This window comes from Balaenoptera ricei, chromosome 9 (genome assembly GCF_028023285.1).
Source record: "Balaenoptera ricei isolate mBalRic1 chromosome 9, mBalRic1.hap2, whole genome shotgun sequence".
Lineage (NCBI taxonomy): Eukaryota > Metazoa > Chordata > Mammalia > Artiodactyla > Balaenopteridae > Balaenoptera > Balaenoptera ricei.
Window position 1 is genome coordinate 22879970 of NC_082647.1, and position 26240 is coordinate 22906209.

Here is a 26240-nt window from a genome sequence, read left to right on the forward strand (position 1 = left end):
CCGCGAGGGTCTACCTCGGTTTTTTTGTTTGGGCCACGCCGCAGGGAATGCGGGATCTAAGCTCCCCGACCAGGGGATGGAACCCACACCCCCTGCAATGGAAGCGCGTAGTCTTAATCACCGGACCGCCAGGGAAGTCCCTACCTCGTTCTAAAATGGCCAGGAAGGGCTGGGCCCGGCGGTGAGACCCGGCAGGTTGCTTGGGCCAACGCGTGGGAAGCCAAAAGAGGATCCTAACCGCTCAGAACGGAAGTTCCTGAGCCTTCACACGCGCGGGGAAGCAACTCGGAAACGGACCAAGATGGCGGCGCCCAGTGAGGGGCTAACGTTTGCTGTGGGGGTCGAAAAGAATTGTAGTGCGGTTGTTCGCTCCCCAGAAGGGACTCCCCAGAAAGTCCGGCAGCTGATAGATGAGGGGATTGCCCCGGAAGAGGGAGGCGCCGAAGCGTGAGTCCGCGAGTCCACCCTGGGTCTGGCGACGGCAGTTTGGAGAGGGTTTGGGGGACTCGGGCCAGGGTAGGATACCCTGGGTCTGTAACTCGGGCGGTGGGAATGGGTGCGACTCGGGATCTTGAAGAGACTCGGGTTCCTTCGCTTAGTCGGCTTTAATCTTTTACTCGGGAGGCACTGGGCGCAATTTTGCCTTAAGACAGGTTTGGGGAGGAAGGAAAAAGACAGGACCGCTAACTGAATGTGCGCACCTGATTTCTCTTAGACTTCTTAACCTTTTTAAGTCCTAGACACCTTTGGCAGCCTGGTAAAGTTTATGAACACCTTCTCAGAATTGTATTTTTAAATGCATAAAGTAAATTGCATAGGATTATAAAGGATACCAATTACGTTGGAATGCAGTTATCAAGAAGTAAAAGAAAAAAAGTGATGCGGTAAAACGCTTCATTACTTAAGAGTTAAATAATATCTAGTAATAGGTCTGTTATCTACCATAATTTTGAAGTAGCGAGAGCATAAACGGTATTTCAAAACATGTGCAACAACCATAATGTGGTGACAAAATACCTGTGATTTCCATTGATGACAAATTTACAGGTACTGCTGGTGCTACTGTGGGTTTTTAAATTATCTTCATTCATAATGGAAGGAAATGCTACATTTCAGTGAGAGGTTACCAAAGTAAATGTCATTTTTTTCTATCCAAGTTTATGGAAGCTCTGAATTTTTTCCAAGATCCACACCTCCCTGAGGCTCTCTGTCACTCTCAGAAGGATTCTTAGAATAAATTCCTTTATTTTGAGTTATAATAGTTGGTGTAATCTTACTTTCATTAAAATTACTTTTGTCTTCAGCAGTTCCTGCGTCTACACTTCCCAGGTGCTGTTGAAATGCCTTTCACTGAATATAAAAGAATTGTTTTGCTGGTTTTTTTCTCCTTGAATTTTTTCATGAAATAGCTAAAATTCTTTACTTTGATTTAAAATTTCAAATTAGTTCCAATGGGGAAGAAGTGCATATCAAGGATCAATCCAGGTAGAAATATCAAAATTGTCATTTTCTGCTGTTAAAATAGTTAAATTTCTAAGGTGGTTCAAATTGGATAATGCACAGAAGCCTTGAGTCTTATTTCGTGTTTACGAAAATTATGCAAAATACTGTTGGAGAGCAGTGAGTGAGGTAGCATAGTTTGCCAGTATAGGATTAGTGGAGCATGGTCAAGGTAGAAATTGCTTGAAATTTAGTTATGGCCAAACTGTAGAGATTTGAATGCCAGTCTGAAGAATTTGGATTCTGCTTAGTAAGTACTGTGAAACTATTGACAATGTTAAACAGAAAAATTACCTGACTGAAATGATATTTAGAAAGATTAAAATCCAGAGTGGCGTGATTGATGATACAATGTGCAGAGAAGCTAGATAAAAAACGTTTAGGCAAAGTGATGCCTTGAAAGGATTACCAATAGTTCTGCCACTTTATTTTAGGAAGGACACATCTGCCACATTCCAGTCAGTTAATGGATCACCCCAAGCAGAAGAACCTCCATTGGAATCTACAAGCAAAGAAGCCTTCTTTAGCAGAGTGGAAACCTTTTCTATATCCTTTTTGGTTCGAGTGAGTTGCACTTTCTGCCTGCTTCTGGAATTATTCTTCTAGGAGTAACACCACTTACTCTGATGTTTTTAATTTTTAGAATTAAACTTGGTAAGAAATTTCTTAGGAAAATTAGCATCATAAAATGTCATCCCTCAAAGGGATATTTGAGATCTAACCTTTCTTTTTTACAGAAGAAAAAACTAAGAGCCTGAGAGAAGAAGGAATAATAACTAACATTTGTATATAGTATTTCCATGTATATTATCAGTTTCAAGTTGGTTATGTGACTTACCCAGGGTCAACTTGCTAGCAAATGGCAGAGCTGGAATTACAGTGTAAGGCAGCAGTCCCCAACCTTTTTGGCACCAGGGACCTGTTTCGTGGAAGCCAGTTTTTCCACAGACAGGGGTGGGTGATGGGGGGGGGGTTCAGGCGGTAATTTGAGCAAGATGAAGCTTCACTTGCTCTTCCGCCACTCACCTCCTGCTGTGCGGCCCGGTTCCTAACAGGCCGAGGCCTGGGGGTTGGGTTGGGGGTCCCCTGGTTGTAAGGCTTTTAGCACCAAACCTAATGTTTTTTAACATTATACTACATTTCCTATCTCTTTCAAGATTTTCCTTTGTAAATTATCTATGGTTGCACAACAATTTACCCTAAAACTTAGTGGCTTAAAACGACAAGCACTTATTATCTCACAATTTCTGTGGATCAGGAATCTAGGCACAGCTTAGCTGAGTCCTTTGGTTCAGGATCTCTCTCAGACTGTAATCAAGGTGTTGGCCAGGGCTGCAGTCATCTCAGGGCTAGACTAGGAAAGGATCCACTTCCAAGCTCACTCACGTGCTTGTTGGCAGGATTAATTCCCTCATGGCTGGATTGAGGGTTTCAGTTCTATACTCGCTTTTGGCTGGAGCTCCATGGGCTCTCCACAGGGATAATTCACAACATGGCAGCGGGCTTCAGTCAGAGTGAGCAAGCAAGAGAGAGCAAGATAGAAGCTAGATCTCAACTGACATCACATCACTTTTGCCATTTTCTATTTGCTAGAGTGTTTTTAATTTAAAGCAATTACAGACTCATAGAAAGGTTGCACAGGTTACAAAGAACTTCCTTGTGTGTACTTGAAAGTAAGTTGTCAAAGTGACACCTCATTACCCCCAAATATTTCCCACAAACAAGGACTTTCTCTTACATAACCACAATGAAACCATCAAAACTGGGAAATTCACATAATAAATTACTACCATATAACCCTTACATCATAATCATTCCATCAATTGTAGTAATAATGTTCTTTATAGCAAAAGGATCCAGCTGAGAATCCTCAGTTTTTCCTTGAATTTCATGACCTTGATACTTTTGAAGCTTATAGGCCAGTATTTTATAGAGTGTATCTCAACTTGCATTTGTCTGATGTTTCATTATGATTAGATTCAGGTTATGTAGGAATATCACAGAAGTAATGCTGTGTTCTCATTGCATCCTGTCAGGTGGCACATGATTTTGATCTGTCCCTTTACCAGCTATCATCATTTTGATCAGTTGATTAAGGGAGTGTCTGTTGGTGTTTTCCATTGTAAAGTAGCTTTTTCCTCCTTTGTAATTAAACTGTTTTGTGGGGATGTGCTTTGAAACCATGTAAATACCACATTCCTCATCAAACTTTATGTAACTTATTGTAGCAGCATGGGCTCATGATTTCCTTTTTTATTCAATGGGTTATAATCCATTACTATTATATATTTTGAGATTCCAGTTGCCCCTGATTTGGTGAGTGGGAGCCCCATGTAGATGCTCTTTATACCCCACTTGGCTACAGCACCCCAAGGTAGGGTCCCCCTCTGTATGGACTCCCTCTTTACCCAACTTGACTTTTGACACCATGCGATGAGCTGCCTCCCCTACCCTCCTGGCTTAGTCCTCCGCCTTGCTCACCACCTGGTGGCTTTAGGACTAAATTGTTCAGGAAGGGGAAAGTATTTTAACCATGCTTCTACTGCTGTTCCTTGGATTAATTCCTGATATTGATAAAGCATTTAAAATCATTTTCTTTTGTTATTTTTTTGTTCCCATTGGATATAAATTGATTGCCACTTTGATATGATAATTATTTATTTAACTTAAGCTAGTTAAGTGATTCTATTACTTTTATTCTACATAATCCAAACTCCTTTAACATTTATATCTAGATTCTGTTTCTAGCCTTCAGTCCTCCTTTTGCTGCTATTAGAATGTTTTCAAGTTCCTATATCCCTTGTAAAAATATAGAACTTTCCTGCATCTTTTATGTTTCATCCTTTTTTTTTTTTTCCTGTGCTCTGTAAAACAAGAGCTCTATAGGTAAAATAGAAAAAGCTGAGTGTTGAATATTAAAGATCAATAAATATTTTAGGACATATTTCCCATGCACATACTTACAGATGCTCTTGATGCTCTCAGCTCACTTAAAACTCACATACCACACACACATTAGTATATAACAGTCAAATTTGGGGCAGGGAGGAATAATGAATATTATCAATTTTACTGACTTTATTCTTCAGAAGGCAAAAGTGGATGTGATACAATAGGAGAGCAGAGATGAGTGATAAAATATTTCAGCTTGTTTGACCTTCACCATCCCTTACTGCTTAGGCAAATCCCAGTGCTTTCACTAGTGTTTTCAAATCCCTGGTATTTCATACTAAGCAAAAGTGAATGGTTTTTCTACTGTACCCCACAACCAATAATAAAATAAACATTTTAAACATATAAAATACATACGGCTTCCTGTTGCTTTTCCTCTTAATGTGTTTATTCCTATATAGATTGACTTAAAGTTTTCATTTCTGACTTGTTCATTTTAATGCACGTGCATGTTGTTTTTCTTAATGTGAATACTCTTTGAAATGGGCAGGTAAGCCCCCTGAGCTGTCTCCACTGGTCTGTGCAAAATATGGCTGGGTCACAGTTGAATGTGATATGCTGAAGTGCTCCAGCTGTCAAGCTTTTCTCTGTGCCACTTTACAACCAGCTTTTGATTTTGACAGATGTAAGTATAAAGTACAAATTACATTTTTCTCCATATTCAAAAGATATCTATACTAGTTTTTCTGAAACGACCAGTCACTTGTGTTTGATCAAAGAATGTGTACTTCTGTATATAACAAGGTGAATTTGTGATTGTCTTCCCTAATTACTAGCTTTAGTCATTACTTTTTTTTTTTTTTTTTTTTAAAGCTCAGCTACTTTAGAGTGAACCTGACTTTGTGTATTCTGGGAAACTAACAGCAGTATGTTTATTTTATAGTTCCGAAATTTATACTTAGGCTAAGAGACACAGGACTTTTATGAAGGCTCACACTTTGGAATGCCTGCCTTATAAGATACATGATATCTCCTTTGTTATTGCTTTTAGAATCTTGATTTAGAACTTGTTTTGTGAAAAATATTAAGATTATTCAGTTGCTAATATTTCATATCTTTAAAATTTTTCTGAGTTATTTTAATTCTTAGTTGTATCTATACTCTTAAAGGCTTTTGGCCATTGGATTTTGAATCTATATAAGGCATTGTTTTTAAGGCTTTGTTACCTATGTGGGTTTCAGATAAGGAACGATGTGCTGAGCTGAAGAAAGCCTTGTGTACTGCCCATGAGAAGTTCTGTTTCTGGCCAGACAGCCCCTCTCCAGGTACTTATTTACAAAATTTCCCATTTACCATCTCTTCTTGGTCAGTGCGGGGTTTTTTTGTTTTGTTTTTTTGCTTGTTTGTTTATTTGTCTTTAATTGGGGTATAGTTGCTTTACAATGTTGTGTTAGTTTCTGCTGTACAGCGAAGTGAATCAGCTATATGTATACATATATCCCCTCTTTTGGATTTCCTTCCCATTTAGGTCACCACAGAGCATTGGGTAGAGTTCCCTGTGCTATACAGCAGGTTCTCATTAGTTATCTATTTTATACATATTAGTGTATATATGTCAATCCCAATCTCCCAGTTCATCCCCACCCCCAGTCATTGCGTTTCTCATATTTTCTTTTTTTTGCAAAAATCTAGCCTTTGAAGTTTCTTTTTCCTCCTGTCTATTTGCGCTTTACAAGAGAACTAATATTCATTCACTTATTGTGTTATTTATTAAGTGCATTTGACATGCCAAAGGTTTAATCGTGCATACATTATCCTGTTTAATCCTCTCAGGGGCCCTGGGAGGTAGATATCAACCTGATTTTTAGGTGAGGAAACTGAGAATCAGAGATCTTTTTTTTTTTACTATTTTATTTACTTACTTATTTATTTATTTATTTATGGCTGCATTGGGTCTTTGTTGCTGTGCATGGGCTTTCTCTAGTTGTGGCGAGCGGGGGCCACTCTGCGTTGTGGTGCACAGTCTTCTCACTGCGGTGGCTTCTCTTGTTGTGGAGCACGGGCTCTAGGCGCGCAGGCTCAGTAGTTGTGGCTCGCAGGTTCTAGAGCACAGGCTCAGTAGCTGTGGTGCACAGGCTCAGTTGCTCCATGGCATGTGGGATCTTCCCAGACCAGGGCTGGAACCTGTGTCCCCTGCATTGACTGGCGGATTCTTAACCACTGTGCCACCAGGGAAGTCCCAAGAATCAGAAGTCTTAAAACCAGCTAGTGAGGAGCCATGACCATGGTTTTATCTGATTTCAGACTCTCTGCTTTTCCCACCAGAGCAAACAGCCCCATGTTCTACCCAGGCTTCCTGGTACACTAATGGCACTAATGGTGGCAGTTAAATATGGTTCAGTTGCTAAAGAAGACTCACAGGACCCCACATGAGAGTGATTACAAATCTACAGTTTATTACAGTAAAACAGCACAATATATCAGTAGCATTGAAGTAAGGATATCATCACAGCCAAAGACTGCCCCATGGTAAGGGGTCTGGAGAGGCCAGGTGCAGGTTACTCTTGTCCTCGTATAAGGGCTGTGGCAGTACGCACTCTCTCTTGAATCAGAAACCACTGATGTGTGCACAAAATGCTTCAGAACAAGGGAGCCCAAGATGTAGTCTCAAGTGGGATTTACTTTTATTTTGCTGGTCGTGTTGGCATATTCCTGCTGAGTAACCAACCTCAACAGCCGAGCCCGCCAGGGGGCTCACCAAGACCAGGGGCAAAACTCTTTGGACCCATGGTTACAATGCAGCACTATTAATCCATATATTTCATGCTTGACCAGAAATCAGCGCCATGTAGGTATGTTTTTTATTTCAGTAGGACAGCTCAGGCTAATTCCAGGGTCACTGATGCCCAGGAATATTCCATGAGTGACCACTAAGAGGAAAAAATAGTTGGAAAGTGACTGTAGAGTGCCATCTACTGATATATGAAGAGGTGATAGAAAAGGAATTATTAAGAAATAGAATTTTTAAAGTGAAAATGACTGTATAACAAGGATTTCCTGCTGTTGGCCTAGCTGTTTCACTGTGTTGTATAACGAAACTCAATCCTATGCGTATTTGAATCTTCTCTGTCCAGTACACCCAGGGCAGAGATAGATTCTCTGTCTGCTAAGGCCTATGTTGGTGGTTGCGAACTCTTGCTACCATGCACTCTTCTTTCTTTCTTTCTCTTTTTTTTTTTTTGCATTTTAATTTTTTTGTACAATTTTTTTTAAAGGTTACTTTCCATTTACAGTTATTACAAAATATTGGCTGTATTTCCCATGTTGTACAATACACTCTACTTTCTTGGTCCCATTTGTGACTTAAGCTACCACCTACTTGAAGACTTCTGACTTCTATTCAGATCTCTCTTTTGAACTTGACTCATATTTTCAACTACCTTCTAAACATTTCCACTTAAAATCTTACAGGTACCTAGAACTCAAAATATACAAAACTGATTTCTTCATCTTATGCTTAAAACTTTATTCACTTCTTACGTTGTCTCCATCTTGGTAGATGTTACTTACCTCCCCCTCCAGTTATGCTACCCAAAAACCTGAAAGTCACCTTAGATGCCCCTCCTTATCATCACCAGCTGGTCCTACCCATTCTGCCTCCTAAATACATCTCAGATATGACCTTCCAATTATATCATCCCTTGATTTGGTTTTTTAACATTCAAGAGACTTTTGTGTGGAGAAAGGAACACCTCAACTATTTATACTTTAATGCTTGCATTTATTAAGCATATCTAATAAAATTGTGAAGGTAATTTTCTTCTAACATTTACCAATAATTACAAACTAAATTAAATCCCTGTAAACATTTTAAATTACAGTTACTAATTTATTAGGACTGATTATTTTGAGTATATCATATACTTTAAAGTAGACAAAATATACACCTACATTAATTGTAAAACACATATTTAAACTTATGTGAAGACATTTTCATGATGGGATTAATTTCTTCTCTGTTCACTCTTTTCCCTTCATAGGTTTTTACTGGTACTTTCTTAGGGTTGTAACAATCAGACCAAATCCTGAATTAGAAGATGATCAGATGGGTGTTGGGACCTGGTTTCTTCTCCCAAGTTTTGTTAAACCAAAGCCACTGGTCATCAAGACATGTTTCCTTTTTATTATTAAACCTCACTTTTTTAAAGTCCACACCTTTCTCATTGATTTCAGTTTTTTATTACCTGACTTTTCTAGTAAAATGATTCATCTTTTAAAATTAATGACGTTTTTTGACCTATTTGGTTGCTTGCAACAACTTTAAATAATTTTTTTGTAATTTATTTGTTTATTTTTGGCTGCGTTTGGTCTTCATTGCTGTGCGCAGGCGTTCTCTAGTTGCGGCGAGCGGAGGCTACTCTTTGTTGTGGTGCGCAGGCTTCTCATCGTGGTGTCTTGTCTTGTTGCAGAGCACGGGATCTAGGCACGCGGGCTTCAGGAGTTGTGGTACGAGGGCTCAGTAGTTGTGGCTCACGGGCTCTAAAGTGCAGGCTCAGTAGTTGTGGCACATGGGCTTAGTTGCTCCGCGGCATGTGGGATCTTCCCAGACCAGGGATCGAACCCGTGTCCCCTGCATTGGCAGGCGGATTCTTATACTGCGCCACCAGGGAAGTCCCAACTTTAAATAATTTGATAAACTCTTAAGGAATATTTTGTTGCCCTTGAATACAGAAAGTGTTTCTTTGTTTTATTTTTAACCTTTTGAGTAATTTCTAAAATTGTGGAGTGTTTCAAGTATAGAAAAAATTGTAGATAATAATAATATAAGAAACATTTCTGTATCTACCACCCAACCCCACCTAATACTAACATTTTGCTATCCTTGCAAAACCACCCCACCCTGCTTTCTTTCTGTTAATCGGGAAGAATTACAGATACAGCTGTGTAGTCTTCCCCAATCTCATTCCCTGCCTCCCTGTCCTGTAATAACTACTGTCCTGAATTTGGTGTCCATGATTTGCTTACATGTTTTCTATGTCTACAACATTTACATGTATCTAGAAGCAATATATATGGCACTATTTATTTGTTTTAAAATTTTCTATAAATGTTATCATTCTGTATATATTCTGCAACCTACTTTTGTAGGGGGAGTCAACTTTTTTTAAATTAATCCATGTTGTCACATGTAGCATGTTTGAAGCTTTATAATAAGTAGGGCCATCTAAAATTTTAGTCTTCTAGGAGATGAGGGATAGTGTTTATCTAGTTAACTTTCCGTTTGGGAAAACCAGCTTATTCATTTTAGAACCTCCTGTGAAACCCTCTTTCTACATGATCGTTGTGTGTGACTATAACTTGAACACCCTTTTTACCAAGTTATGTGTCATCACAAGTGCTAATCAATCCTTCCTGTACTTGGTACACTTCCTACCTACTCTGATTCTATTTAGCATATTCGCTCTTCCCTTCTCTGCTTACACAGATTTTGAGCTTTTAGATGTATAGACTACTGTTTTTCATAAAATTTGGGAAGTTTTCAGTTACTATGTCTTCAGATACTCTTTCTGCCCCTTTCCCTGTCTTTCTTCTGTGTCTCCCATTATGCAGATGTTGGTGTGCTTGATAGTGTTCCTTCATTCAACATTGATGCTCCTTCTCTCCATCCTTATGCCACTCGTATCTTAGAGGGATTACTACTTTAAATCACCTTAATGTCTGCTAAGCTTATTTCTTTGCATCCAGACTGACCCCTTAGTCTCTGCTCTAAACTAATGCATATTGTCTATAATATCACTTTCACTTCTTTCTTTTAAAAAATCTTCCAGTAGTTTCTCATCACATACATTAATAAAATCATAGTCTGGCTGCTGTCTATACTTTAACCTTCTCTCCGACTAGTCTCCCCACAGGAATACTGTGTTCCAACCCTGTGAGACTATTTAGAATTCCCCACATGTGCTATCCTCTAGGGCTTTACTTTTACACACTGTTGTTGGTCTTTCCAATTCAGCTTAGACCTGACTTCTTCTGAGAAACCTTTCCTGAGACTCTGCTTTTTAAACATAATCTCAGGGACTTTCCTGGTGATCCAGTGATTAAGACTCCATGCTCCCAATGCAGGAGGCACGGGTTTGATCCCTGGTCTGGGAACTAAGATCCCACATGCTGCACAGTGTGGCCAAAACGTAAACATAATCACAAAAGTACTATCACAGCTCTATCCAAAAAAATCAGTAATTTCTTTTTCTTTTATTGTTTATTTTTCCAGCTTTATTGAAGTATAATTGACAAAATTGTAAGATATTTAAAGTATGCAATGTGATGATCTGATATACATATACACTGTGAAAGGATTTCCCTGCCCCCATCAAGTAAATTAATTCTTTTTTGAAAATAGCATTATGGGGTTTCTAGGAACCAAAGTATAGTATTAGAGTGAGATGATAAGGATTTTAAATATTAGGGCATTTGATTCTGGGACTCAAGAAATTGTAATCATTTTAAGACCCAAAATACTAGAAGTTTAGCTCTATCAAATGATATTAAAAACCATACTGTAATCATTTTGTTGTTGAGAAATAAAAATCAGTACTCTGATAACTGATCTTTTAGCATCAGAAAATTAATATTATTTGATAATAGCAAATATCTATTGGTAGGAGTAATGAGAAATCTGTAAATTATGTGAGATATTGTCTCTGCCCTTAAGGAAAATAAAACATTATTGAGATTAAACCTAAAAACAATACCTAAAACAATCCTAAAAAACAGGTGATAAATAATGATGATAATGATGAAGTAACTAACTGTGATACACAACACTTACTGTGCACTGGGAACTATTTTTAGCACTTCAGTTACATTATTTTAATTGATTATCACAAGTCTAGGTGTTATTGTTAATTTCTTAATATCATCGAATATCATCAATTTACATTTCCCCTGTTGTTCTATACATGCTTTTTATTTTTTATACTTTGTACCAATATAATCTCCCAGTTTACTTTTTCCACAGATCGATTTGGGATGTTGCCATTGGATGAACCTGCGGTTCTTGTTAGTGAATTTGTAGATCGTTTTCAAAGCCTTTGTCACTTGGACTTCCAGCTTCCTTCCCTGAGGCCAGAGGACTTAAAAACTATGGTGAGTTTTTCTTGGCTAGCATACAGTGGCCTTCAGTTGTCGCCAGCATGAAGCATTTCTTTTAATGACAAGAGGTTGCAGATAGCTAAGAAGAGAACTACTTGTTTGTCTCTTAACTGACCTTTTTCAATCTCTACCGTAAAGAGGACTTGAGGGTTTAAATAAGTGAGTTCCATTTAAACTTTTAGATATGATTCTTTAAGTGGCGTAAATTCAATTTTATCTCAATTTGTTACTTAAACTATTTAACAGAAGATACTGAAATGTGGCTTCACATGGTTAATCGCATACCATTTTCCCAAAGAAAGTGCTGGAGAAGTTATAAACTCCCTTTTCCCTTGTAAATAGAAATTTTGAAATGCTCTGTCCTATCTGCACTTTGAAACTGAATATTTACTGTCCCATTTCATCATCCTGTGGGTATTCTGTCAAGACAGACTTTACTGTAGGAAATAGAAGCTATGATTTTGCTTCAAGTTGAGAAGCTATTATGGATTTTAGCACCAAACTGTTAGCCTCTGATGCCTGTTATAAATATCCTCCTGTCTCTAGCCAATGAAAGTTTTTTCACCCTGTCATAGTGCTTTCTTATTCTTAGAACAAAAGTAAAGACTGTGGCAAGCTCTTTTGTGGTGTCAAAAGTAAATTCATTGCCAGGCCAAGAAATTAGTAGTAGTCTGTTGTGATTATTTGGGTTTGAAATTTACAGGTTTCAGGGAAAATATGCAATTGGTAATTTGAAAACAAGTTAGTACTAAGAAAAGATGTGGTAGTTCCAGGAACACTGCCCCTTTCTCAATCAGCAGATCCAGGGCAGTTCAGAAAGCTTCTGTGTGATACCTGAGCCTGTGCTGGATAGTAAGTCTTCTCCAGTGAAGAGAATTGTCTTCGTGTTTGTCATTTTTTTCATGATTTTTGCCTTGTACCACCTAGGTACATCATTATCTATGACTTTTCATGGTGGTTGAAACTTTAAGTCTTTTCTCTTGGTTCCTTTGTAGTGCTTGACAGAAGACAAGATCAGTCTTCTCCTGAACCTGCTTGAAGATGAACTTGATCACCGAACTGATGAGAGAAAAACTGCAACCAAACTAGGTTCAGACATCATCCAAATCCACGTCACTTCCTGTATTCTCTCCCTGTGTGGCTGGGCGTGTAGGTTAGTGAATTTGCCTGGGGACGTAAACTGTGACGACATTATATACCCATACACAGCAGTTACTCCTAGCATTTGGAGATCACATGGTGTTTCCTGTGAGAAAAACAGTGACAAAGAAAAACTAAGGGGGTGGAGGAGGGATAGGAAGAATTAGTAACAAAACCAGAATTAGAACTCAGGAATTCTTGAACACGCCTGAACTTTGTTTCTTTTACTATCACTTCCCAGCTGGGAATTCGTGTTCCTATAAACAGTGAAGCTCCTTTCTAGTTTTAGAAAGGAAAAATCAGTTTAATTGATAAAAACTACGGAAGGAAGCACCAGCTGGAACCCTCTAGGCCCCAAGTTGGTGTCTGCATTCCAGCTGCTCAGTTCAGCACAGACTCCCTCTGAGACAGAAGACTGTCAGACCAATTTTGATTTACTTTAAATATGCTTTCTTTGGTAGATTAAGCAATACTTTTCATTTACACGGAAAAACTTTAAAAGGGACATGAGAAATTTATAAAACTTACCTTTAAAATAGGCTTGCCATAGAGAGCATGCTAAGACCCCTAGATCTTTCTGTAGGAAATACGTGAGAGATGACGAAGCTGGGTCCTAGCATCGGAGGACAGGGCCCTGAGAGGAGGTGGTTCCCAGCCCACTGGCCTGTTGCAGAGATTTGTTTGATGAGATGAAGCATACTCACAGATCATTATGCATAGTCCCTTGAAAATGTTATCCTCTGAGAAAACGCACTTTTTTTTCTATTCCTACCTAGTTCTTCGTTGGAACCCATGCAGCTCTCCCTGATAACATGTTCACAGTGTATGAGGAAGGTGGGGCTCTGGGGCTTCCAGCAGATCGAGTCATCCATGACCGACCTGGATGCCTCCTTTGGTCTGACCAGCTCCCCCATCCCAGGCTCTGAGTGCCGGCCAGAGCGCTTCTCTCTGGTGCCTGAGTCTCCTCGGAGGATGATGACTCGGAGCCAGGATGCCTCGTTTTCCCCAGGCTCAGAGCAGGTATAGACTTAGTTGGCTTGTTTGGGGTGGACTTTTTATTTATTTTTTCAAATTTTATTCTGTTTTTTAAAAAATATTTATTTATTTATTTGGCTGTGCCAGGTCTTAGTTGCAGCGCACGGGATCTTCGTTGAGGTGTGTGGGATCTTTTAGTTGCGGCATGCGGGCTCTTGGTTGCGGCATGTGGGATCTAGTTCCCTGACCAGGGATCGAACCCGGGCCCCCATGCATTGGGAGCATGGAGTCTTAACCACTGGACCACCAGGGAAGTCCCAGGGTGGACTTTTTAAAAACAGCATTCTTACCAAAAGTGTTGTTGGCAGAAAAGTTGGAAATTAACTTAGGTTATATAATTAACTTAGGTTAAGCTTCACTTATAACCGCATTGATCAGAATATTACAGAGTGGTTTTATCACCAGTTGCAATGGAGATGCTAAATTCATTATTTTGTATAGAAATCTAATATTCTTTGAAGAGTTTAGTTATGCAGACAGTTCAGAAACTAAATTCTTATAGTTTTAAAAATATTAGCTTTCACATGCTTCTAGAAATATTTCTCCTGACTGTAGTCATTAATGTCATTAGGGTACTTCCATCATCTCCCCTTTCCTTCAGGCTGAAAGGAGCCCAGGTCCCATTGTCTCTAGAACTCGAAGCTGGGACTCTTCCAGTCCTGTCGACCGTCCTGAGCCAGAGGCCGCTAGCCCCACCACCAGAACCCGCCCAGTGACCCGAAGCATGGGAACAGGAGACACCACTGGCCTGGAAGTGCCATCTAGTCCTCTTCGGAGAGCCAAACGGGCTCGCCTCTGCTCTTCCAGCAGCTCGGTGAGTCCACCTGCGTGTGTGGAGGCCCCTGAGCACAGCAGCGCCCAAGCCCTCACCATGCAGCACAGAGAAGCAGGCATGAGCTGAGCCTGGTCCTGTGGCTACAAGGAGGCCATGAGAATAAGTTTAAAGGTGGGACAGTTGGGTGACCAGAGGGAAAAAAAATTTAAGGGTTTTGCCATTTGTTTCTTTGGGACGTCTTCTGGCAACGTAATAAATTTGTCTTGCCCAAGGGACAGTAGTGAGAAAAGAGGATAGACCTGATAAGGGATGGTTTAACACGAAGGGAGTAAAAGAATTTTAAAAGTGAGAGGGAAATACATAGGCGAAGTTTAAAGGAGAACATAAAACTAGAAATGTGGGCATTGTGAGATTCTGGATTTGACAATTTATAGCAATGCCTCCCTGAACTTACATAGTATCTGCCCTTCGTTAACACGGATTCCTCTTCTTCCTCTCTCAGGACACATCTTCCCGAAGCTTCTTTGATCCCACTTCTCAGCATCGAGACTGGTGTCCTTGGGTGAATATCACATTTGGGAAAGAAACCAGGGAGAATGGTGGAACTGAGGTAGATGCCAGCACCCCGGCAGAGCCAGGCTGGAAGGCAGTGCTGAACATCCTCTTGGCCCACAAAGAGTCTAACCAGCCAGCTGAAGCCGACTCCATGGTGAGATAAGCCACTGCCCCGATCATGTGCAGCACTTCCTGTTTATGGGATGAGGAGAAGAGGCTGCTCCTATAATTAGCACCCTGCCTGCCCACAGCTTTCATAAGTCAAGGTAGACTCAGTCTGGGTTCATCCTAGAGAACAGGCATGGGACTGGTTCATTCTTTCTGCAGTTTAGCATATGGCATTCCACCAAATTCTGATAAATTCTTTGTCTTCCCCACTCAAATGACTCGAAGTAGAAAAGGAATACAGAAACAGAAAGAGATAACAGACTGCTGCCAGTGTTGCAGAGCAGCTGCTTTTTCCATCTGAGTCACCGTCACTTGCACTTGGAGCCTGGCCGTTAACTTAGCTGTCAGGACGGAGCATTGTGCTCTGCCACCATGACCTCGATTTCATTCCTCATGGTGGGCACGTGACTTTGCTGTGTTCCGCAGCCCCAGCCTTGTGCACTGACCCTCAGCTGCCATCACAGTAATGACTGCTGCTGGTGACCCTTGTGGGTAAATGCAAGCCTGTCATGACAGCTGAGAAAACAACTCAAATGTTTGCTCTGTGAAAAGGGCGGAAGTGAGAGGAGGGTGGGCATCAAGAAATCGCAAAAACTGCATTCTCTTTCCTTTACTGGCTCATTCCCAAATTTGCCATGTAACCTGCTTAGTGTAAATATAATAATTTCTGACCTCTGTTCCCTCCAAGGACAAAGTAAAATAATACTTGCCAGCAGATGTTTATCAGAAGCATTCCCAGATTCATGGTTTTGTAGGGTCACAGAATTCCACTGGAGGGAGCTATAGTGATGCTAGAAGCCGAAGAATGTGCATTCAGGGGCTTCCCTGGTGGCGCAGTGGTTAAGAATCCGCCTGCCAATGCAGGGGACACGGGTTCGAGCCCTGGTCTGGGAAGATCCCACATGCCACAGAGCAACTAAGGCCGTGCGCCACAACTACTGAGCCTGCACTCTAGAGCCTGCAAGCCACAACTACTGAAGCCCGCATGCCTAGAGCCTGTGCGCTGCAACAAGAGAAGCCACTGCAATGAGAAGCCCGCACACTGCAACGAAGAGTAGCCCCCGCTCGCCGCAACTAGAGAAAGCCCACATGCAGCAACGAAGACCCATTGCAGCCAAAAATAAATTAATTAATTAATTTAATTTAATTTAATTAATTTTGGGGGGGGGGGCCGTACTGCGTGGCATGCGGGACCTTTGAAGGTCCGTTTTAGCAACTTGTCTTTTAAGATTCCCCACAGCTGCTGTGACTGGGAAGTACAAAACTTAGAGGCTCTGCAGTAAAGGATCTTGAAGTTAGAAAAAAATTTATACTATTTTTCAACTTAAATCTCTTTCAGTTGTGTCACTGTATTAACTAAATTGCCCTCAGTCACAAGTAAGAGTTCAAACTTTCCCCCCCTGGAACTTTATTTTATTGAGACATTCAGCCGCAAAGAGTATAAGAAAACAGTGAAAATGTCATCTTCTGTCAGAAATTGGAGTGAACTTTATGGATTATCTTGCTAGATATGTTTGTGCTCTCACTGAGACCCTGTGCTTTTCACTATGACTCTCAAAGGCAGAGAGAACCAAGTGTTCTGCTTCACTGAGAACTTTTATCTTTTAGTGAACTGTTCTGTCTCCCTGTAACACCATTTCTCAGAATCTCAGGTCACTTCACAGGCATGATCAAGTGGCAGTGAGATTCTTCCTATTATTAGCTCTGCTGGCTAAATCATGAATCTGAGAAGGCCAAGGTCATAGTTTAAACTCTTAAGGGTCATTTAACTTTGTTTCATTCCTTGGCCTGAGATTATACTGTTAGCACCAGCTAGGCATCTTGTAAATATGAATCCTTGTTCACAAGAGATGATGAATAGGGCCAGTTCAGCATCACAGATGCGAAATCAGTGCAAAATGTGTGCTGCACTGATGCTGGGTCACAAGTGTCATCCTCACATTCAAAGATTAGGACACATACGGATGCTTGGAGGAGGACGTAAGCCGTATTTTAGAGGCTCCGAGTATGTTAGCAGTAATCTAACAGTAGACTCAAGCTTCTTGATTTTTAGTCTGGCTTTAGGTGTATATTATATGTAGCACAATATAAGATTAACTGGTTTTACTCACTGCAAGACATACATAGATCATTGTGGGAGAAATTTACAGACCACGCCTTAAAGCTACTACCCATCCTTTGTCTCTATAAAAGAATTTAATCTCTAATAATGAGCTTTTCTATTTATAGAGTCTCTCTGAGAAATCAAGGAAGGTATTCCGAATATTCCGGCAGTGGGAATCTTTATGCTCATCCTGAAGATATTCCAGCCCTTCCTGCAGAGAAGTGGAATGAGTGGCTTTGAAAAATGAAGCCTGAATTCCCTTTTGAGCAGCTGATGCTAAGTTTTTCTCCGTTCTGGTTTAATCATAAGGAGCCCCTCCCCTTGCAAAGGTATGCATGTCATCATCTGCATCTGACTGAGGGGAAAACCTGTTTGCAACACAGGGATGTGGGCTGGGAGAGGTAGGGCGACCCTGGCTCTGTTAAAGGGGTGCGTGGTTCCAAAGCTCAACGGAGGACCCAGGGCTCCTTAAGAAACTCAACGGAGGACCCAGGACTTGAGCATTTTTAGTGTCTTTAGTGGGGACAGTGTTTTGAGGATTCATATCCCAGGAATACGTCAGTATGTGTTAATAAAATATTTGTTAAGATTCTTACAGCTGGAGAACTGTTTTCCTCCTTGTCTAATGGGCTGACATAAAGGAAGTTGAGACTGAGAAAACTACAGTGGAGCAGTAAACAAAGGCAAAATTTCAGTTTTCAGATTGGCTGCAAAGCCTAGAATTTATTTGTGATTCTAGTCAAAGAAGTATTCCTAAACCAGAGACAAGACATTGTTCATTATATCACCAGGAGATCTCCTGATGTGTTATAGTGAATGGTAAGCTGATAATTTTCTCTCTTCACTTTGATAATAACAGAATAAGAGACTATAACAAAGGGAGGAAGGCTCTTCAGAAGAGACCCCTCTCCATGCGCCTTCTAATGCAAGGCTCCCCTGAGTGGGGCTCCCCAAGGCTCTTTCACTGCTGGTGGAGAGCATTGGTGTCCATGGTGGAGAAGCTGACCCTGACCTGCCCCAACTAAATAGACTACCCACTGAGAAAGTGACCATGAAGGAAACTAGCTATTCTCCAGAATGTCATACTTTCTTTTAGTGACTGTGGTTGGTTGGTTTTATAACTCACTTCTTTTATACTGAAGTATTTTAAAGAACATATATAATATAATATTCCACCCATGCTAAACTTCAGGTTATATCTCTAAAAAACAGAACATTTTTTCTATGTACTACAGCCAACAAAAATTAATAATCCCTTAATATCATCTAATACCCAGTCCATATACAAAATTCCCAATTGTTCCAAAAATGTCCTTTACATTTGATTTGTCCAAACCAGGATCCAATTCAAGATCATGGGTTGCATAAATCTCTTTAGTCTAAAGGACAGTCCCTTTTTCTCATATATGTCAGATTTAAAATTTGTCATTTTTCAATCCTGACTTTTTAAAAGGGTAAATAGTGTTGATATCTTTCCCAAATCAAGCCTCCATCCATGGATAAGCCTGTTAGAGGCTGCTTCCAAGTTATTTTTCTAGGGGTGCTCTTTTGCCTTTGGCACTAATGAAAGGCTTGACTGTTCATTCTCCAGTCTCCATGGTCCCCTTAGAGGCTGATTAGTGGGCAGCTCTCTAATGAGAGCTTCTGGAATGAGACTTCTGGCCCAGGGTGGGAAGCCATTTGCTGACAAGTGGCTATGTAGAAGTCTGCTCACTAGAAGCTCATAGCCTCTAGATCACGATTTCTTAAGGAGTAGTGTAGAATCATTAACACAAGGTATTCAAATGGACTACAAGCCTAAGTTTCAGTTTATAATAATGTGGGGGTTTGTTTTTTTTTGTCTTTCCATTACAATTTTTGATTTTGACCTCCCTCCAAAAAATGTTTTTACTTTTCTTTAAAATAGGCAAAGTTCCACACTTTTTTTGGTTTTGTGTTTTTTCAATCATAAATGGAAGCAGATTGGGATAGACTTGATGTGACTCAAGAAACATTAAGTTTCTTCCATGTGTGTGGCACTGTCCAAGCCCTTATATAATGCAAAGGTGAGTGACCACCTGGTTTCCACCCTCAAGAAGTTTATAGTCCAGGGACTTCCCTGGTGGTGCAGCGGTTAAGAATCCACCTGCCAATGCAGGGGACACGGGTTCGACCCCTGGTCCGGGAAGATCCCACATGCCACAGAGCAAGTAAGCCCACATTCCACAGCTAGTGAAGCCTAGAGGCCGTGCTCCGCAATGAGAAGTCCGTGCACCGCAACAAAGAGTAGCCCCCGCTCGCCGCAACTAGAGAAAGCCCACACGCAGCAACGAAGACCCAACACAGCCAAAAATAAGTTTTAAAAAAAAAGTTTATAGTCCAGCCTGGAAGATACGTTTGTACATAAATGTTACACAAGACAAACAGTGCTAAATACTCCAGGAGTATAAAAGAATTCTCATCTTTTGAATATATGGAATTGTAGAGAACTGGGGGGAAGGTGTGGATTTGGCCTGGGCCTTGGAGATGAGCTGGAGATGTATGCTCCATGAGAACAGGGACCTTGTCTGTCTTGTTCATCATCTCAACACTTAAAACTGCCCTGCACATGGTAGACTCTAAATACAAGAAGGATATTTGAGGCTGAAGGAACATTGAGCAAATGAGCAGAATTTCATATGTTCTTGAAAGAGCGGGTATTCTGCTGTGGCTAGAGCTTTCCATTGAGTAGAAGAGAAAGGATAAAAGAATACAAGTTGGGCCACTTTGGAGTCTGAGGACTTTGGTCTTGAATCTGTGGGAAAAGGGAAGCCGTTGAAGAATTTTTGAGCAGGGAAATGACGTTCAGGCTCAGGAAGATAATCCTGGTGTCTATATAACGCACAGTAGGGGAGACAGAGGAGTCTGAGTGAGGTGTGATGGCAGGGAAAATGGATGCCTTGATAGAAATGTCAGTGGTGACTTCAACGTCAGTTTGGGCGTGAGGAAGAAGGGAGGAGTCATGGATGGCCTTGAGGTTTGTGGCCTGCCCAATCAAGATAGAGAACTCAGGTGGGGAGGGAAGATAGTAGTTTTATTTTTACCATTTTGAGTTCAGTTATGTAAAAGTATCTGTCTAGAAATGGTGTTTTAGAGGTCAGGAGAGGAGGGTTCATTGCATTAAAGTCAAGGATCATTGTTTCAAATGCTCAGAACCTATAGAATCTAAAGCCACATAGAGTGATGCTGTCAACCTCATGATCTCACAAGGATCTTAATGCCAGCCTGTTTAACAGTGTACCTGAGGGCTCCACACTACCTGTCAAGTTTATGGTGAATATACTACGAGGACGGACTGAGTATACTTTCAAATAGTAATGGGTGGTCTCAGATGGGGTGATGATTAATTTTATGTGTCAGTTTAACTGGGTTAAATATGCCCGGATAGCTGGTAAAACATTATTTCTGGATATGTCTGTGAGCGTGTTTCCAGAAGAGATTAGCATTTGAGTTGGTAAACTTAGTAAAGAAGATCACCCTTGGACTTCCCTGGTGGCACAGTGGTTAAGAATCCGCCTGTCAATGCAGGAGACGTGGGTTCGAGCCCTGGTCCAGGAAGATCCCACATGCTGTGGAGCAACTAAGCACATGTGCCAAAACTACTGAGCCTGCACTCTAGAGCCCGCGAGCCACAACTACTGAACCCATGCGCCACAACTACTGAAGCCTCCGTGCCTAGAGCCTGTGCTCCGCAAGGAGAGAAGCCACCAAAATGAGGAGCCCTCGCACCGCAATGAAGAGCAGCCCCCGCTCGCTGCAACTAGAGAAAGCCCGTGTGCAGCAACGAAGACCCAATGCAGACCAAAAAAAAAAAAAAAAAAAAAGATCACCCTCAACAATGCAAGTGGGCATCATCCAATCCACTGAGAGCCTGAATAGAACAAAAAGGCTGAGGAAGGGCAAATTTGCTCTCTTCTTGAGCTGGGACCTCCATCTTCTCCTGCCCTGGGACATCGGAGCTACTGGTTTTTGGGCCTTTGGAGTTGGACTGGGACTGAACCATTGGTTTCCTGGGCCTCCAAGCTTGCATATGGTGGATAATGGGACTTCTCAGCCTCTGTAATCACTTGAGCCAATTCACATAATAAACCTTTCTTTATATCTATATGTATCCTACTGGTTCTATTTCTCTGGAGAATCCTCACTAATACAGATGGGATTGAGCTCATGAGCGTCATTTCCCAAAGTGTTTGTTCTCTTCCACACACTAGGACATCACTTCAACCCCAGGCTCTTATTCATTCTTCTTGTGGGTTGTTCCTCTAGAAGTGTTTGGTTTGACCTTTCTGGTAACCCACTTTTCCTGATTTGATTCTTTATTTGAAAAATAATTTTTTTCTTTTGGCAGACTCTTTTATTTATTTATTTATTTATTTATTTATTTTTAAATTTTTATTTATTTATTTATTTATTTATGGCTGTGTTGGGTCTTCGTTTCTGTGCGAGGGCTTTCTCCAGTTGCGGAGAGCGGGGGCCACTCTTCATCGCGGTGCGCGGGCCTCTCACTATCGCGGCCTCTCTTGTTGCGGAGCACAGGCTCCAGATGCGCAGGCTCAGTAATTGTGGCTCACGGGCCCAGTTGCTCCGTGGCATGTGGGATCTTCCCAGACCAGGGCTCGAACCCGTGTCCCCTGCATTGGCAGGCAGATTCTCAACCACTGCGCCACCAGGGAAGCCCGGCAGACTCTTTTAAAGAAGGAAATTGCCTAAACTTTTAATTTTGCTACTTTACTATGTTAAAGATAGCATTATAAATCATCATTATAAGGAATTCTCCCACTTGTACCTAGCCAGACCAGGTAGCTTATGGGGATACTGTGTAATCTCTGTGTTAACTGTCTCCTGCTGGCCCTCTCGCTGGTAAATAGAATTTCCAATACCTTCCTTTCTACCTCCCAGGTCAGAACCTTCTTTTGCAGTCTTGGTCCCGGGGATCAAGGCAGGTGGTGCCTTGAAGACCCCCAGCTGTTCAAGGCTATTCAGACTGCCTAGTTTGGCCAGCCCTGCCAACCTTCAGATTCTCCATGTATTATTTTTCTTCACTGAGACCTCTAGGATTCTATGTTTTGTTTTCACAGAAGTTGCATTTCCCATCCAAGTAGACTATGTTTTCTCAGAGGTTAAGACTGGAGCTCAAAGACATTTAATAACAAGCTCTGTCATACAGCTAGAATGTGGCAGAGCCACACTTAAACCCATGTTCCCCAGCCTTCTGTTCCTTCCATTATAATACAGCTTGGAATACCTTTCAGCACAGTGAGTCTACGATTTTCCTTTCCTGAACATAAAGTTGAGATCTGCCTCTCACAGCGGAAAGGAATATCTTACAACCATTCATGGGACACCAGTATCCAGAATGAGTTTCTCACCTGGCTCTTTTTAGATTTTAGCCAACTTGAATAGACTTACCAGGGGGAACATTCTCTTTGGGGGCTTTCCTCATTTACTCATCAAACTCCTAGACCAGCTGTGGCTGCTTCAGAGCCAGCTTTTAAATCCCTTGCACCCTTTTCCATCTTTGGAACAGAAACAGCTGCATGTACAGCTTGACCAAGAGCAAAAGTACAAACACTTCTTCCTCCTCAGTTTTCCTTGCTATTTTTAGTTTTATTCCTATTCTGGGTTTTCTTTGGCTTTATATAGCTGTTATCTGGGTCGGGTGACCCATGCCCTTGGAAGCGAATGCATCACCCGAGCCCTTTAATTAGAGACCATCAGTCTATCTTTATCCCACGCTCTCTTTTCTCTCATTGCTTCGTGGCTGAAGTGTTGGTGGTGGTTACTGTTTTTCTCTCCACAGAGCCTCTCTGGTTGACTCGACTGTCGTGTTGCTGAAGCCAGTTAGGAAGAGAGGGAAAGGGGAACTTGTATGAGGGCCTCTGGGGAGGGCTGGTAGGCCATGGAGATTGGTCATGTATCGGAAGATTATCCAAAGATTCAGACCACCTTAATATACTTTTCAGCTTTTTGTCCTTACGTCTGTCAGCTACCTAGCAATATCCTAGGATGAGATATGGAAAAAAAAAGGACTATTTCCCAGGTAGGTCAATAAAAGCCCTCAAAAGGGTTGAAGTAAGGACATAAAATGTTAGACCTGGAAGGAATTCTAAGTTTACCTCCAGGTCCCTCACTGTTCTCATGAGGAAGCCAAGGTCACAGAGGCAAAATCATTTTTAGCCTCCCCATCCATTTCCTAGCTGGTCTTGTCCAGCCTAACAAAACCAAAGGAGGAGAAAGAAATCTTGGGTGGCAGGATGGATTTTGAGCCGTTTTGAAGTGATAGGCAAATACTGCAGGTGGAGTCTGCGTCTTAGACCTGAGAGAGGAGAGAGGAACAGTCTAGAACAGGAGAACCTCTGAAAATTGATTTTACTACTACGACAAAGAGCTGTCACTCCAAGTACATATTAAACACTGCTTAGTGCTTAGCCTGCTTAGCCTCTGTTCCCAACAATGTACTGTCTGTCTCCTAACCAGGAACCTAGTTCAAAAGAGGGAAAGTTGGACTTCCCTGGTGGCACAGTGTTTAAGAATCCGCCTGCCAATGCAGGGGACACAGGTTCGATCCCTGGTCTGGGAAGATCCCACATGCTGCAGAGCAGCTAAGCCCATGCGCCACAACTACTGAGCCCACGTGCTGCAACTGCTGAAGCCTGCGCGCCTAGAGCCCGTGCTCCGCAACAAGAGAAGCCACCACAATGAGAAGCCTGTGCACTGCAATGAAGTGTAGCCCCCACTCGCCATAACTAGAGAAAGCCTGCGTGCAGCAACGAAGACCCAACACAGCCAAAAAAAAAAAAGAAAGTTACATACATGAAAGATGTTCGATACATGGTTACTTATAATAAGGAGTTGACAATAACCTAAACATCTAACAGTTGGAGGGTGATTAACTACATAGAGTTTAAATTGGTGGAATATAATTTAAACTATTAAAATGGTAATTGTAATGATTCCGTTGGTGTGGAAAGTTGTTTGCAATACACATGAAAAACAATGCCAGAGCATATATCTCCACTGTGATTTATATACCCATGACTAGAAGAAAACTTGAGAAAATGAAAAGCCAAATTATTAAAATGGGGTTATATAATTTTCTTTGGATTTTTTGGTCATACATACTGTTTGTGCAATGAAAATTTTTTTGTTTCCTTAATCTTTATAATTCGATAACCAGTAGTCTGTGGCCTAGCAAAGATTTCTGGTAAATTTTTTGTTCCCTCCTTAATTCATATCTAAAATTTTTTATATTTTATTGTTTCTCCTGTACTTTTTGTATGCATTTGATATAGGGTAGGTGAGAAACAATAGAAGTAATTAATAGCTTGAATTTAGCTTGAAAGCTGCAAAATATATTGCCTAGTTTTGGTAAATGTTTTTATGCAAACAAGTGAAAAAAAAAACCATTCTTGGTAATTTACTAGCTCATACTAAATATCATTTTACACAGTTTATAGACTGGGCAGGAAAGCTACCTGTTCTATATCATATAGAGTAAGTCCCCTACATACGAACGAGTTCAGTTCTGAGAGCGTGTTCGTAAGTCCAATTTGTTCGTACGTCCAACAAAGTTAGCCTAGGTACCCAACTAACACAATTGGCTATATAGTACTGTACTGTCATTGGTTTATAATACTTTTCACACAAATAATACATAAAAAACAAACAAAAAATAAAACATTTTTAATCTTACAATACAGTACCTTGAAAAGTACAGTAGTACAGTACAACAGCTGGCATACAGGGACTGGCATCGAGTGAACAGCAAGACGAGTTACTGACTGGAGGAGGGAGAGGAGCGGGGAGATGGTAGAGCTGAAGGACCGTCAGCAATAGGAGACGGAGGGCAAGCTGCAATTTCAATCATGCCTGACATTGATGGCACAGGTTCTGGTTCCTTGCTAGATTCAATTCTATCTACCCTCTCAAAAAAAACAATCCAATGATATCTGGGTAGTAGGTCTTTTTTTCTCACCATAGATGACACGGTAGCACTGTATTACATTCTGAACGGCTGCTGCAACCTTCATGTTCCATTCTACGTTCTGGTCCTGTGCCTCAAAAACTAACAGTGCCTCCTCAAATAAAGAAAATCTTCTTGCCATTTCCTGCATCATGAATCTCTTTGGTTCTTCAGTTACTTCTTCTTCCTCTTGTCTCTCTTTGTCCTTTCTCTGGGCCTCCAATTCCATTTTTTTTGCTTCGATCCACTCTCTCAATTATTTTCACTTATGTTTCCATCGTTATTGCTTGGCGCTCCTTAGCAGTACCAGCTACATCACTGCTGCTTTTACACTTGCTTCTGGACATCCTGGGCTTGAAATAAAGAAGAGTACTACTGTACTCTATACAGTACTGTACAATAAAGTACACAAAAGCACAACCACTTGTAGAGGATGCACGCATGTGACAATGTATGCCAGACACGTGAACTAACTTATGTGCTTGGACATGCGAGTGTACATTCGCATCTTTGAAAGTTTGCAGCTTGAAGGTTTGTATGTAGGGGACTTACTGTAGTAATATAGGAGACATGCCCTCCTTTCCTCCCTTCCTCTATTCACCTTCAATCCACCTTCACTCGAGTGCAGAATCTAGTTAATCCTTTCTGAGCTGAGTATCTTCATAGCTGTTAAAAAAGAAATGGGTGCACACCCATGTTCAATGCAGCATTATTCACTGTAGTAAAGAGGTGGCAGCCTAAGTGTCCATGGAGGATGAGTCGATAAAGAAAATGTGGGGCTTCCCTGGTGGCACAGTGGATAAGAATCCACCTGCCAATGCAGGGGATACAGGTTCGAGCCCTGGTCCGGGAAGATCCCACATGCCGCGGAGCAACTAAGCCCATGCGCCACAACTACTGAGCCTGTGCTCTAGAGCTCGCGAGCCACAACTACTGAG

The 26240-nt window shown here is 41.2% G+C and overlaps 1 protein-coding gene and 1 non-coding gene across 5 annotated transcripts; one reads left to right on the top strand and one right to left on the bottom strand.

Moving 5' to 3' along the window:
* The first annotated feature begins 282 nt into the window (after nucleotides 1–282).
* Nucleotides 283–24273, top strand: ZC3HC1 (zinc finger C3HC-type containing 1). 4 transcript variants are annotated; one of them, XR_009504990.1, is made up of 11 exons: nucleotides 283–447; nucleotides 1935–2046; nucleotides 4927–5077; nucleotides 5634–5717; nucleotides 11411–11538; nucleotides 12540–12697; nucleotides 13461–13704; nucleotides 14291–14533; nucleotides 14997–15203; nucleotides 17447–17650; nucleotides 23817–24273. XR_009504990.1 is itself a non-coding variant. In XM_059933403.1 (10 exons), the coding sequence occupies exons 1-10, from the start codon at nucleotides 302–304 to the stop codon at nucleotides 17513–17515; spliced, it is 1542 nt and encodes a 513-aa protein (XP_059789386.1). In that variant the 5' UTR covers nucleotides 283–301; the 3' UTR covers nucleotides 17516–17903. The 4 variants fall into 4 exon arrangements, 2 of the variants coding, with proteins under 2 accessions (XP_059789386.1, XP_059789387.1); XR_009504989.1 differs by lacking the exon at nucleotides 23817–24273 and adding an exon at nucleotides 20868–21412; XM_059933403.1 differs by lacking the exon at nucleotides 23817–24273 and having other exon boundaries at nucleotides 17447–17903.
* On the bottom strand, nucleotides 13899–13972 carry TRNAW-CCA (transfer RNA tryptophan (anticodon CCA)). Its single transcript has one exon. It is a non-coding gene; the product is annotated as a tRNA-Trp (tRNA).
* Nucleotides 24274–26240: the final 1967 nt, after the last annotated feature.